General features: G+C 56.0%; 1 protein-coding gene across 10 annotated transcripts in view; it reads right to left on the bottom strand.

Moving 5' to 3' along the window:
• Positions 1-13489, bottom strand: part of PLEKHA6 (pleckstrin homology domain containing A6) — a 126300-nt gene that overhangs the window by 17918 nt on the left and 94893 nt on the right. For 8 of the 10 annotated variants that reach the window (XM_079107388.1, XM_079107384.1, XM_079107385.1 and 5 more), the window contains exons 8-18: positions 12772-13254; positions 11113-11629; positions 10613-10699; positions 9491-9544; positions 5848-5928; positions 4904-4972; positions 3632-3712; positions 3214-3363; positions 2324-2419; positions 728-839; positions 16-155 (exon numbers count right to left, since the gene is read on the bottom strand). In XM_079107388.1, coding sequence (XP_078963514.1) covers positions 16-155; positions 728-839; positions 2324-2419; positions 3214-3363; positions 3632-3712; positions 4904-4972; positions 5848-5928; positions 9491-9544; positions 10613-10699; positions 11113-11629; positions 12772-13254 — 1870 coding nt within the window. The remainder of the gene's footprint in view (positions 1-15; positions 156-727; positions 840-2323; positions 2420-3213; positions 3364-3631; positions 3713-4903; positions 4973-5847; positions 5929-9490; positions 9545-10612; positions 10700-11112; positions 11630-12771; positions 13255-13489) is intronic. The other 2 variants (XM_079107387.1, XM_079107386.1) reach the window with 1 other exon arrangement.

Genomic DNA, 13489 nt, shown 5'->3' with positions numbered 1-13489 from the left:
ATCTCTCCAGCTTACCTCATTGGACCCCGGCTTGGTGGGGGACCCCTGAGAGCCAGACACCAGTGAAAAGGGGCTCAGGGGGCTGGTGAGGCTGGCAGAACTGAGAGGGCTGGCCGGGCTGTTGGAACTGTAGGTGGCCGAGGGGCCGAGTCCTCCTTGGGGAAACAGAAGGGGAGAGAGGTGAGGCCGGGAGAGGAGGTGTGGCCTGTGTGCGTGGGGAATGCATGTGGAGGAGGGGAAGACCCCGCGGGGACGTGAGAGGGAGGATCCAGTGCCTCAGGCCACCTGGCCCTGCTGCAAGAGACTTACTACAGGTGCTGGGGTCACAGGCTGCCTGTTGAGAGGAGCCCTGAGCAAGGACAGATGGTGGGTGGAGATGACACTGTGGCCTCCCAGGTATCAAAAAAGCCAGACCAAGGGCCTAGGGCTCGAGGAAGGAACTACAGTAGGGGTCAACTGTGGGCCCATGTCTTTGAAGGTCAGGGAGGCTCAGGTGTGCTTTGACCTTTCCTGGGGTGGAATCTAGGGTATCTGGGTCGGGTGTCTCTAAGTGGTCTACCTGGAGGATAAGGGAGCTCTGCCCATCACCCTAGGATTCGGGGGAAGATTCTGGAACTCTGAGAAGGTGCCAACTGGCTCTGAGCACCATGTGAGCTGGCAGGTGTGGGAAGGAGGCCAGAATCCCTGGAGCGCTTCTAGAGACGCACGAAGCCCAGGAGGCTCCCACCTCTGTGTTTGGCGGTGTCCGTGCCCCGGGACGGGTTATTCTTCCGCAGCCCCTCCATCACATCCTGGATCCTCCAGATCTCCTTCTGGATTTGCCGGTTGAGCACCTCATTCTGAAACAGCCGCAGAGTAAGTCAAAGGAAACAGCCACCAGAGGTGTCCCTCCCTGCCCTCATCCCTGGCCCCGAGCTCTGGACTGGCATCCGAGGCAGCAGCGCTGTCCGCAGGCACCTGCACACATGGCCCTCACCAGCACGGCCATCTTTCTCGTGGGCAGCCTCTGCTTCTTTGGCTTGCATAAAACTCTGTCCCCAGAACTGCCAGAGCCTCAGAACCAAAAGTGTCAACCAACCCTGCTGAGGTCCCCCACCAGCGGCAGGGTGGTCTGACAGCAAGGCCCTGCCCTGCATGTGGCAGCCCGGTTTCTGTGGGCAGGAGCTTCCAGCTGAGTGCTTTTCTTTACCTCCAAACATTCTTTTGTAATACCCACACCTAACACACCCTAAGGCCCGGGATTGTCCTCAGCACAGGTTACGCAGGTTACGCTGTAGAAGACGACCCCTCATGCTGCCTTGCTTAGTACCCAGCGCCACACCCAGGGCTTGGCATGCACCAGCTCATTCTGGTGAGACAACAGCTCTACACGGTAAGCACAGCATTGTTCCATTTCAGAGATGAGGGGGCTTGAGCCCAGGGCCACGTGGAGCAGAAGTGGAGTGACCACCATTTACACGTGGATCCACTCGGTCAGAGGCTGGCACACTTGACCACAGCCCTACTCCACTTCCTAAAATGTACATGTTCAAAGTGTGGTTTGCCCACAGGACAAGGGAGGACCTGGGTCTTTCCCTCACCCTGCCCAGTCAGTTGTAAGGTTGAGGAGGTGAGATTTGTTACCAGGAGGAAAATGGGGGAAACCAGGGTGTTAAGTGCATCAGAGGAACAGGACAGGTGAACTAGCTGGAGAAGGGCAGGGCCTGGGTGGAGAAAGATAGGAAGCAGAGAACGAGAGCTCCCAAGGTCACTCATTCATCCTTCTGCCTCCAGATCGGCCACTTCCAACCCGGCCCAGGAAGGAAAGTCTCATTCCCACGGCAACTGCACAGGTCACTCCTGTTCTGCCCCCTCTTCTTCTTTTCTTTTCTTTTCTTTTGAGACACGGTCTCACTAAGTTGCTGAGGCTGGCTTTGAACCTGTGCTCCTCCTTCCTCAGCTTCCCAGGTCTCTGGGATTACAGGCGTGCGCCACCACACCTGGCTTCTGTCCACTCTTTTGATAGCATGGAGACACTTCTATGTCTGTGTTTTAAATCCTTTGTCATAGAACACTCTATATCTGACCTAAGTCTCCCCTGCTTTGGCGTTAGTGCCTTCCCCTGTGAGTTGGTGAGAATAAAGAAGAAACCCACATTCTCTTCATCCTGAAACTTAAGAGTCTGTTACAAGGGGTCTGAGACTGTTCCTTTGTTCGAGACCAACTCCTTAACTCTCTGAAATCATTAAAGAGAGAAAGGAGACAGCTTTGGCCTCTTCGGTCCAAAAGGACTATGGGAGACCTTGAGTGACCCACCCCCATCTGCTCGGGGGCCCTTCTTCACCTGGATGTCCAGGTTGAGTTGCTCCCAGAGGTCATCGTGCAGGGCGGAGACCTCGGACTCGAGGTTCTCGTACTCCACGGTGCTGTTAGAGAGCGCCTGCAAGCAGAGGGCGGGCTGAAAAAGCTGCCCGAGCCCATCCTCCCTCCTTGCCCTGTAAGGGGGCTGGGGACCAGGGTACCCGAAGTCTGAGGCCTGGGGAGGGGAACACAGGACCAGAAGGAGAGGGGCACAAGGCGGAGACATTTTGGTGACAGCCAACACTAGCCTTACAAGAGGGACAGGGGCACATCCCACTGTGGAGTCAGACAACCCTGGATCTTTCCAGGCATGTGGCCAGGCAGAAAGGGGATGATCCTCTTCTGCCCAGGTTGGGGGACCAGGAGTGGTGGGCAAAGAGAAAAGGGCAAGGGAGAGGGTGTCTGCTTCCTGGAACTTAGAGACACTGCTCTTTCCTGGGCTACGTTTTCCTGGGGCCTTTGTTGCTGCCTCTCAGGGTCATCATTATCCAAACAGCCCGTGCTGGAGGCTCCACTGGGAGATGACCAGGGCTGTGGCACTTCTGCCAGTGCCCTGCTCTTCCAAGCCAGAGAACAGAAGCAGGCAGCAGAGGTACTGCAGCAACCAAGAAAACGATTAGCCCTCCACTTGAGGTTGACCCGAAGAACCTCTGGTACAGCTACGGCTGATGGGAAATAAGCTCACTTTCTGGGTGGAAACTACGTGATGAACACCAGGCTGGCATGCTTGCTGTCTATCTGCAAAGCGGAGTTAGGGTCTCTGCTAATGCCCCTCCTGGGTGGGAGCACTTGGCTTTTGTCCTCCAAGGAGAATCCAGATTAGGGCAGCACAGCTGGATGGTGAGGAGCACAGAGACCCCACTCCCAGGTTACCGTGGTCGCCTGAGACAGCTCCACCCGGATGTTGATGAGCTGGTTCTGTAGCGATTCCTTCTTGTGCAGTAGCTTCTCTGGATAGGCGGGCTGGCTTCCAAACATCTCCAGCTCCTGGTGGGTCCCCATCAAGGCACTTTCCAGGCTCTCCTGAAGAAAGGCGGGAGAAGGACATGAGCTGCCCTGATAGCTCCTGTCTGGGGTCTTTAACAGCAGAGGCCTAAGCCCCTGGCATTCAATTAGGCAGCTTAGCAGAGGTTGCCTTCACCCTGGGTATGGTCCAGGGGAGACCCTCAGCAGTTCCGGGGATGGGTGGGACAGAAGTGTAGGAAGGACAAGGTTTCACCAGCTCAGTCAGGATGGAGACCGCCACCCACGGCTTCTCCGCCAGGCCCCTCCAGACCACCCAGGCTCTTACCTTTTCTGCTCGGAGCTGCTGCACCAGCCGGTCCTGCTCCCTCACCACCTTGTTCTGCTCACACAACTTGCCCAGCAGCTTCTGGGGGCCCAAAGTAGGGGGAGGGGAAGGAGAAAGAAGGGGATGAAGGACACGATTTGATGGGGACCTGGGAACTGCGTTGGCAGGGCCTGGCCTCTGGATACCGCCTCCTTTCCCCTGCTGAGGAGCCTTGGGCCTTTGCCTCGCCTTTGAAGGCCTCCGGGAAGAGGAAGGGTCTCCATGTTGGGAGGGGAGATGTATTTATTCTTCGAGGAAGAGGGTCAGGTTGCAAGAGGGGGAGAACTGAGAGCCCAGTGTCTGGTGCCCACACCCCCATCCTCCTGCAGGGGTGCAATTCACAAAGGGCTGAGAAGACTGTGGCTTCACCTCCCCAGCTGGACAGGAAGGGCAGGCAGGTGTGGGGACAAGCAATCTGCGAGAAAGCAGTGAAGAGTACTGACTGGTCCCTTGGTCCCATAGGAAGTCCCTGCTCTCTCATCCTGAGACCCTGGAGTCCCTCTGAGCTCTGACCCTCACCTGGATGGAACCTCTCTGGGGCCTGCTGCTCAGACCCCCTACCCAAGCAGGGCCAGCAGTATAGACAGGTAGGGCCAAATTTCTCTTCTGGAAAGACTTGTGCTTTTCACATCCACTTATACCAAGCATTTAATCCCTTCCACTGAGCCAAATCTCGCCCTCTGGGCCTTGGAACTTCAAGGCCCAGCTCCCAGCTACCTGTTTTGCCCCTGCCCCACCAACCCACACGGTCTCACATCCCCCATGTCTGAGGAAACTATTAGTGGTCCCATTCAATAACTGAATCCACCTTGCCACCTCCTGCGGCCTGGTGTCTTCACCACCTGAAGCTCCCTGAGCAAGAGTGTGCATATTCTTTCTAGTCACCTGTAGGGACTAGTGCCTTGCTGGGCACAGAACAGACTGACTGACTCTCCGCAAGGCCTGCGCGCCTGCTCCAGGCAGGGCCCGCTGCTGCAGACCAGTGGGCCTGGAGCTCAGCAGGGAAATGCGCGGCACCAGCATGGGAGGGAAGGGTGGGTCAGAAAAGCAGCGGGGCAAGGAGGCAAGTCGAACGCTGTGTTTGTAGTGAGGGAGGACATGAGTCAAGTGTATGAAGAGCCACCAGAAGGAGAGAGAGATGGACGGAGAAAAAGCCCCAGGGAGGAAGGAGGATGAGGATGAGAGCAGGAGGTGGCTGCAGTGGACAGAGGGAGCAGGGAGAGCTGCCCTTACATCCGTGTCTTGCTCGTTTAACTTGTAGGTGTGGAGGCCGTCCCGGAACACTTCTGGGTACGGAGGGACCTGCAGGAACATGAGGGGGTTACTGCAGCAGGGCTGGCTGAGGGTGTGCGGGCTGACATCACAATGGTGCTCCGTTCCTGCCAGAGACTGTGGCCCACCACCTCTGGTGGCTTCTGTTCTGGGGATCTGAGGTAATTCTCTGTTCCCTCGCTGGGGAGCCTGGAGTGGTCCAATCTAGACTCATCCCAGTTGTCCTGGCTGCTTCTGGAGAGATCAGACATCTGCGGGACTTGGGCTCTGCATCTCCTCTCCCCTCAGCTCTAGGACTTGCTGCTGAGGGCGCTGCAGAGCTCCCGGTAGCTGACTAGTAACCACCCCTTCGCTGTGTGTGGGGACAGGACAGGGAGCATGATGGGAGTGAGTGCTGGAAACACTTGAGAACTGTTACCCTAGAACTGAACGCGAATCACAGGCTTTGACTGGCAAGAATCTAGAAGCCTCTCTGGATTCAGCTAATACTGCCCAGCATTGATGACATGGCGGCCGAGTCTATGCACTTCTGGCATTGGATGGTCCCATGTTACACCCCTCACACCCTGAACCCCAACAATGTCTGTCAGGAAGACAGCAAATATGAATCCGGAATCATGGACACTGAAAAGCAGGTTTGCAATCCCCAGCATGGCATGAGATGTCAGTGCTGGCTAACTGGATGGCTCGGGAAATGGGCCTGTGTTCACCCATGAGCGTGAAGAATGGAGGTGACACAGTGCAGCTAGGGAGGAAGAGCGGGCTGAGCCCGTCTCCAGGGAGATGAGGCCTGGCAGATGAGCAGGCTGGGCAGAGTGAGCCTCATCCCATGTGGGGCGCCCCGACCATGCACAAGCAGCTGAGATGGTGTGGACAGGGACCATGCTGCCAGGCAGAGGTCTTACTTGCATGAAGAGTTGGGCCCTGGGGGAGGAGTTCTCCACCATGCGGTTCACCATACTGATGAGAGTCTCACTCTCACTCATCTGCAGCAGAGGAAGGAACGGACGGACGATTCACACTCAGACCCATGGAGGTAGCGCCCCGCATTCCCTGCACGTGTTCCAGGAAACAGGGAAGAGCAGCTACTCTCGGGCCTTCAGCACAGGGTGTGGCTTCACCACTGCTCCCTGTGAACTGATGCTGCCCCAGAGGACAGGCCACAGAGGGAGCTGGGAGACCACGGGGCCTTCGCTCGCAGCACAAAACATGCCCCGGCCCAGGGACTCTTCCTTAGGCACCTGACTGCTGTGGGTCTCGTCCACACTGGCCAGGGCTGTCGTTGCTGTCCCGATTCTCACACTGCTTTGCACAAAGACCACGCAGCTAGAAAGGCTGATCTCCCCAGGTCTGCACTAAACCCCAAAACTGAGAGAGACGCGGTGGGACGTGCCTGCTGGCGGCCTTCGCTAACGCACAGGCACGGCCCCCTGCCGCCCCGCCCCTCCTGGCTCTAGTGCGGTAGGACTGCTCAACACGGTTTCCAGAGCTGGGCTGGCAGCATCCAAGAGGAGCTGGGATGGCATTGGGAGCAACTAAGGAGGCCGAGACAAGCGAGCTATGTTAAAGGGACACCAGAAACAGAAGGCTGCCTTCCGCCACCTCATCTTTACAGTTCAAGGACCACAAGGAACTCTGGGGTGGGGGCATTGTTTGCCAAATGAAAAAGAGAGAGACAGAGGGAGGAGGGAGGAGGGAGGGAGGGAGGAAAGGAAGCAGGGAGGAAGGACGGGGCCAACCAAAACAATCGGAGATGCCATCATTGCCCCACTGGTTCCAGTGTGAGAAGATAAAAAATGGGCCCATTAGGGAATATACTTGGTTGTGTCCCTTTAACTCTGCTGTTGTGTAGCAGAGATGGGAGGAGACAGAGGGAAGTGAGCAGGAAAAGTTTTGGGGGAGGGAAAGTGAATGAGGGGAAAGACAGCCACAGTAGGAAAGATCTTCTGGGGTCCCAGATTTTTCCATGGCCTCCCCAGTCTTGATAGGACCCGCTGTCCTTTCTTCCTCTTACCCTTTTAAGTGACAGCTGAAATACAGCTTTTGCACGCTACAGGCGGGGCAAGGTACCCAGTGCCCCCAACCACGGGAGCGGCTGTCATTTCAGCCTTTTTCTAGGACCTGGTTTTTCTGCCTCTTTAGCCCAGTTGGAAGTTTTCTGTGGCATCAAGTGTGATTTAAAAGGCTTAGCAAATGAGCACTTGATATATAAGCTTGAGTCCTTGCAAGAGTCAAGTCAACTAGAGGTCAAGCATATCTTCTCCAAAAAGATCCAAACTCAAATCTATCCCTCTTTTCGAGTGTGAACGTGTACACACCCTGGTGTGTGCACACAGGCAAATCTACCAACGTGCGGCCTTTGAGAGGCCAAGGGAGTCCAAGGCTCTTCCTGGGCACCCACTGACCTCAGTCCTTCCCCACAAGTGGGTCTAAAGCTTCGGTGGCAAGAAGCAGAAGGCCCTCCTGGCCTGCTTCCACTGGCGCCGTGGCGCTGGGAATCTTTGAGCCCATGTGGGCTCCCTTCTCTAAGAGGATCCTGCGGGGCTACCTCATGCAAAATGTTGGAGAGATTTTGTGAGAAAGCAACGAACCCAGTGCCCGATACACAGTAAGGGTTGTATTTTGGTAGAACATGAAAATAATAACAGCAGCAGCCAGCGCTCACAAGCGTGTGCTTGACAAAGACCCTGCTGGAACCCTCCTGGACTTTTCCATTGGATTCTCCTGATAACTGTGAGGTAGAAAGGGCCAGCTCTACAATGTCCATTTTATGATTAAGAAAACAAGAACCCAGAGAGACTAAGTGATATTGCTAAGGTTTAAAAAGCTTGTAAATGGCAGAGCTGGGACCAGAGTGGCAGTGTCTGGCTGCATGTGGGCTCTCCTTATCCCGTAAGATGCCTCCAGGGACTATTACCCTGTATCCAGGAGCAGGTCCTCTGGTCGGTTTTTTCCAGCCTGATAGTCCAGACCCTCTTCAAGGGCTAAGCCCCCAGGAGGGGACCCTGCTTTTTCACTGAATGTTTGGACAGTCAGACCACGTGGATGGGGTCGGGAGCCAATCACACAGACAACGGAGAACAGCCTGCTCAGGAGCCCGGAAGCTGGATGCACTGAGCCTGGCTCCTCCCTACACCAAGGACCACACCTTGCTTCCCAGTGGGGGGATCCTGGGCTTCCCAGCCCTGCTCTGAGTGGACAACCTGGGATCAGGCCCCACGTGGACTGGAACGCCCATGGTGTAGACACAACACACTGTTTATGGAACCAGAACTCAGGGTCCTTGAGGGCTGGGCCCTGCTGACCCAAATTGTGGATATCAGTGCTTCCCAGTGCCTGAGGTCTTCTAGGATGTCTCATTATGATGTGGAAGCCCCGTGAGGTGGTGGGTTACAGGGCTTGTAACTAGAAGTACGTAGTTGCAGCTAAATCCTCTGATTTCCCAAGTTTATGGTTCTTTCTGCAACTCTAAGAGCTTAAAATTCTCCTGATGAGCTGTGACTCCAGTTTAAAAAACAAAACAAAACAGATGTTTCCTCAGTTCTAAACTGGGTCAAAACCTCAGAGTCACATTCACGCTCTGCTGTTGACTGGCTGTGTGTCTTTGGCACATTGTTTAACCTCTCTGTGACTTATTGCTTTGGCTGTAAAGTACACACCAGGGATAGTAACAGTACTCATCTTGCAGGATTATCATAAAGATGAAAGGAGTTGGGATCTATTTTGCCTACAACAGTAAGAGGCGTGGAGGAGGCATCAATTATGGCGGCTGCTGCCATCATTATTATCATTATCACTTCTACCACCCCAGGACAACAGTGTGTAGTTCCTGTGGTTTGTGGCACAGTAAGAGGATGCGCTCACAGGAGTGCCAGCAGGTTGCCCTGGAGTCTACCTCCACTGAGGGAGCAGCAGCAGGCAAGGCAGCCGAGAGCTAGAGCCCTGGAGCTGGGAGCCAAGCAGTCCACTGCTTTGGTCTTGTGGGGACACTGACTGCCTGCTAGCTTGCTCACCTGTCACACTGAGTTGATTCTGTTGCCTCAGTGTCAACAGCCTGAATTCTCAGAACCATGGGCTGTGTATGCAAAAGAGCTTTGTCAAAAAAATAACACATGTACTGAATTGATAGTATTTTCCTAAATTATTCTAAGGCAGGTCTATAGGCCTCAGTGTAAATTCTTAGCATCTCAGGCCCATACCCAGAGCCCCCTCCTATCCCTGTGACTCCCTCCTCTGTCCAGCAGAAATGTAAATTCCCACCTGCCCCCTGGGAGGTGGTTCCATCTGGGCTGGTTGGGAAAATATGAAGTGGTATTAATTATTCATGTGCCCATTTATTATTATGCTTCTTTCCACCAGAAACCCCCAGCTGCCCTACAGGGCTTTGAAGAGGAGAGGTGTGAAGGAACAAACTAAAACATAAGCCACTTTGTTGTGTCCTGGTGGCACCAACAAAGGTTGTCAAATGGCTGGAGGGGAGGAGGGAGGAGGAGCGGGGAGACAGGACGAGCAGGCAGTGGAATGATGAGGGGCACCAGCTCTGCCTACCTGCTGGTCCAAATACTCTAGGTTTCTTTGCAACTGAAGGTCTAAAAGTTCATCCTACCCGGAAGCCCGAGGCCAAAGGGCCAGTCAGCAACACAAACAAACAGGAACACACAAAAGAAAACGATAAAAAAAAAGAAGAAGAAGAAGCAAAGCTGTTAAGAGTTAGCTAGGCAAGGACAGGAAAATCCCCTCTCTCTCTCTCTCGGCCCCTGAGCAGTTCTGGGGAGGAGCCGAGGTTGCAGGTAGGCAGAGGAGGGACATGCTCCTGCCCAGCTCCTGCCCAGCTCCACTGTCTCTCCCAGGGCTGCCTTGCCTTCCCTGGGAACATGAAGCACTACTGAAGCCATCTAATCAGCACTTCTGAGCAAGTGCTTCTGAGTTTTCTGGAAAAACTGGGTGTTTCTGGAGGGCTATGCTTGCTGGGGGTCAAGGCTACAGAGTCTAGACACTGGAGTGAGAACAGGGGTGATAGCCTTCCACGCCTGTCCAGGCTCCACCACCCCAGCCTCCTGGTGCCACACACAGGACACTGTGCCCATTGGTCCCTGTGGTTCTCCCAACCCACCCGAGTATCTGGATCTCGTGCCCCAGGTGGAGGCAAAAATTCTCAAGGGAGCACATTTTTCTACACAAATAAGAAAAGGAGAGAAAAGGAAGTAGGCACAATATGGAGAATCTTTTCTTCCTCGATCACCTTTTGTCTCTTTCCCCAAAGGTGGCATTTTCAGGCAAAAAGCAAACTTGAAGCCAATACACGTAGGGGGGAAAGTCTAGAAGCGCGTGCCTGTTGCTAGGAGCCCGAGCCTGCCCTCTGTCCCAGTTCATAGTCCCAGGCCCCTGCCCCGGCCCCTCTGCATGCTGGAGAGGAGGGCTGTGCTGGGCTAGCGGGGATCAGGATATGTCATGCTCTCTGCTCTTGTCCCACTCCCCTGCCCTGTGTCACAGAGAAAGGGCAACTGGCAATAAACTCTGTTGGAGCCCGAGTCCTAGCCAGGAGGGAGGAGGCATCCAGAGGCTGGGCACTAGGCACAGAGCACCCCTGGCGCCTGCCCCAGTTTGGCTCCACCTTGGGTGGAGGCAGGGTGAAGTGGGCGGTGGAGTGGAGGGGAGAGGAGGACGTACCATCTTATCGTGGACCGTGGGGGATGGTGGGTAGTTGTAGGGGAACAGCCCTGCAGGGACTGGTCGCCTGTCTCCCAGGTAATCATACTGGAAGAGAAAGGGGATTGCAAAGGTGAGAGGGTCTGGCTGGGACATGGACTTCCCCACCAACTGAAGTTCAAGGTTAGGGATGTCTGTATCAAAATAAAAGGGACAATGGCCCCCCTGGCAATAATCTGTCCAAGTCCTCAAAACTAGAAAAGACCCTCTCTGCCCTTTACAGATAGCACAATTCCTGGGACAACCTGGGGACAGGCACAGAAAGTAATGTTCCCTTTGAGGGGGCAAAGCAATTCCCCCCAGATGGCACTCCTAGGGACAGAACCGTACGGTAGGCCAGCGACTCCCCCAGGCAGGTGCCTGGTCCTGTGACACAGCCCAGTGGCCCCCGTTCCATGAGTCCCAGCACCTCTACCTCTTCTCAGCAGCCGGTCTTAGGGAGGGGCAGGCTGGGGGCTCACCTTGGGGGAGCTGATGGATCGTCTCATCACGTAGGCGGCGGGGTCAGCGTAGATGTCCTCACTGCGAGGTGGCAGCCGCTCGAAGCGGGCACTGGGTGAGCGGACCGGGGAGTAAATGCGGGCGCGGCTGTAGGAGCCCTGGCTGGGTGAGCGGGGCACGGAGTGGGATCGGGGCTGTAAGGAAAGTCGGCGCAGGGAGCCAGAGGCAGCATCCAGCTCGTCGTAGTAGACTGGCTGTCGGGAAGGGCTGGGGACCCAGACGGAGCCATCCTGCCGCCCGTAGCCGGTGGGCTCCTTCCACTCGCGCAGCTGGTAGGCAGGGCCACCCCCATTGCGGAAGGAGTGGCGCTTGTCCTCGAGGGCCCAGGGCGGGCTGATCCGATCGTAGGCGGGCATGGAGCAGATGCTGTCTGGCCGTACCCCTGGGGGGTAGTACTGGTAATCGTCTGGGTACTGGGAGGAGTAGGGGCCATAATACTCAGGGACTCTGCGGGACACAGGGTAGAACCTAGAGGGACTAGGACAAAGAGGACACTGTAAGGAAAGCAGACAAAATGGGCACATCTCCACCCATCCGCTTGTGCCCCAGCCCCACCTCCACGTCCTCCAGCCTAGAGAACTGCCTGGAGAGGTGAAAGGTGTCCCAGCCTGGCTTGATGGACACACACTGAGCAGGTCACTGCCAGGCAGAGGCTGGGCAGAGGTGAGGAGAAGCCCTGCCTTGACCAGCTCCTTGGGGCTGGGGCCTGCAGCACTCAGCGCTCCAGTCTTTGTCTCTTTAAAACGTAGTTCCCCTTCTCAGCCATTTCCTTTCGTGTGGACCAATTTATCAGATTCTTTCCGAGAGGCAGGAGAAGAAACGACGTGAGTGTACCAGGCACCGAAGGAGGGAACAGGGGGAGGAAAGGGCAGCTTCCTGTTAGGTCTTGTCAACACAGAACCAGTAGGTTCCTGGGCCTCACCCTGAGTGGCCCCAGGGGCCAGATGCCCCAGGTGCAGGACCACCAGCAGTGATGGGCAGCTCACTGCTAGGGGGCGGGTTTCTCCCAGGCCCAGATACCCTCAAAGGCAGCCACCTGCAGTCCCTGGAGTTGCCCCTACCCCCAGGGAAGGAGCCAGCCAGCTCACTTGCCTTGACAGACACTGTCAGGCCCAATTAGCGTCCCCAAATATTTGAAAACCAATCTTTGGATAAAGGAGAAAATTGGCCTTTGAGGACAGTATTAGGATGGATGGCATGCTTCAAAAAATAAACTTCCTATAAATGATGTCTTTCAAACAGAGCTGTTCAAAGACAGAGTGAGCTGGTATGGTGGCTGGTTTGGGCAGAAGCGCTGGGGTTGAAGATGTAGGATCCGCAGCAGGGACAGGTGTCTGACCAGAACACTTCAAGTCTCCTCCTTCGGCCTGCCTGACTCTTGGGCTACCCAACCCCCTGGGAAGTGGCACCAGGGTGCTCCGTCCCTTTTTCTGAAGGAAGCTGACAGAGAAAGCAGGAACAAGGGATGGCCACCCTTGTCGGTGGTACAGGAGAGGAGGTGGGTGGGCTGGGAAGCAGAGGATGGTCTTGGTTTCCCAGGGTAGCCTGGCTTCCAGGAGGGGATGCTTCCCAGCCTCCTGCCCCTCCCTTGGCCCTGCCCGGCCCCCACAGAGCCTCACCTCCGGAGGTCTTCAGGTGGCGGCACCCCCCGGCGCAGGTTCACCCACTGCTGAAGCTGATTCATGGAGCTCTTGCGCTGGGCGATTTTGTCAGGGTTGGTGCGTGGAGGGAAGCTCCGCCGGTGACCCCCACTCTCCCCATCCTGAGGTGGGAAAGCTGTGCTCCCTGGCCGGCTTGGGGAGCTGTACTGCCAGCCATTGGGCTGGGCAGGCTGCTCCCCACCCCCTGGGACCCTCGGGCCCTCAGGGTAAGGGCTGCCGGGCTCCGAGGCCGGCTCAGGTCCAGCTGGGAGGCCGTTGGCTTTCACCAGAGGCTCTTTCTTGACTTCGGGCCTCTCGGGCCTCCGCTCTGCCTTCTCACAGCCTCGGCCGTCACCCTCCCCTCGAGTCTTGGCCTCAGGCTCAGGCCTGGGCAGGCTGTTGTGGGCTGGCTGCTGGTGGTGTTTGCTGGGAGGGATGTTCTCTGAGTCTGGCTTCTCGTGGCTGTGGAGGCCAAGGGAGATGTGGGTGAGACTCCAGTCATGGAGTTGGGAGGGAGGTGGTAGACTGAGAGGGAGAAAAGGTGTGGAGAAGAATAGGCCGGAAGGCAGGAAGGGAACCGGGATTCGGTGACTTCCGATTCTGCTTCCTAAACCCCAGCTTCATCTTCTTGCTCCAGCCTGGGCAACTCTCACGCAATGTGTAACCATTCCTGCCCAGGCACACCAAGCCCATCCTG

This window comes from Sciurus vulgaris, assembly GCF_902686455.1.
Source record: "Sciurus vulgaris genome assembly, chromosome: 12".
Lineage (NCBI taxonomy): Eukaryota > Metazoa > Chordata > Mammalia > Rodentia > Sciuridae > Sciurus > Sciurus vulgaris.
This window is presented reverse-complemented; position numbering and strand designations above follow the sequence as displayed.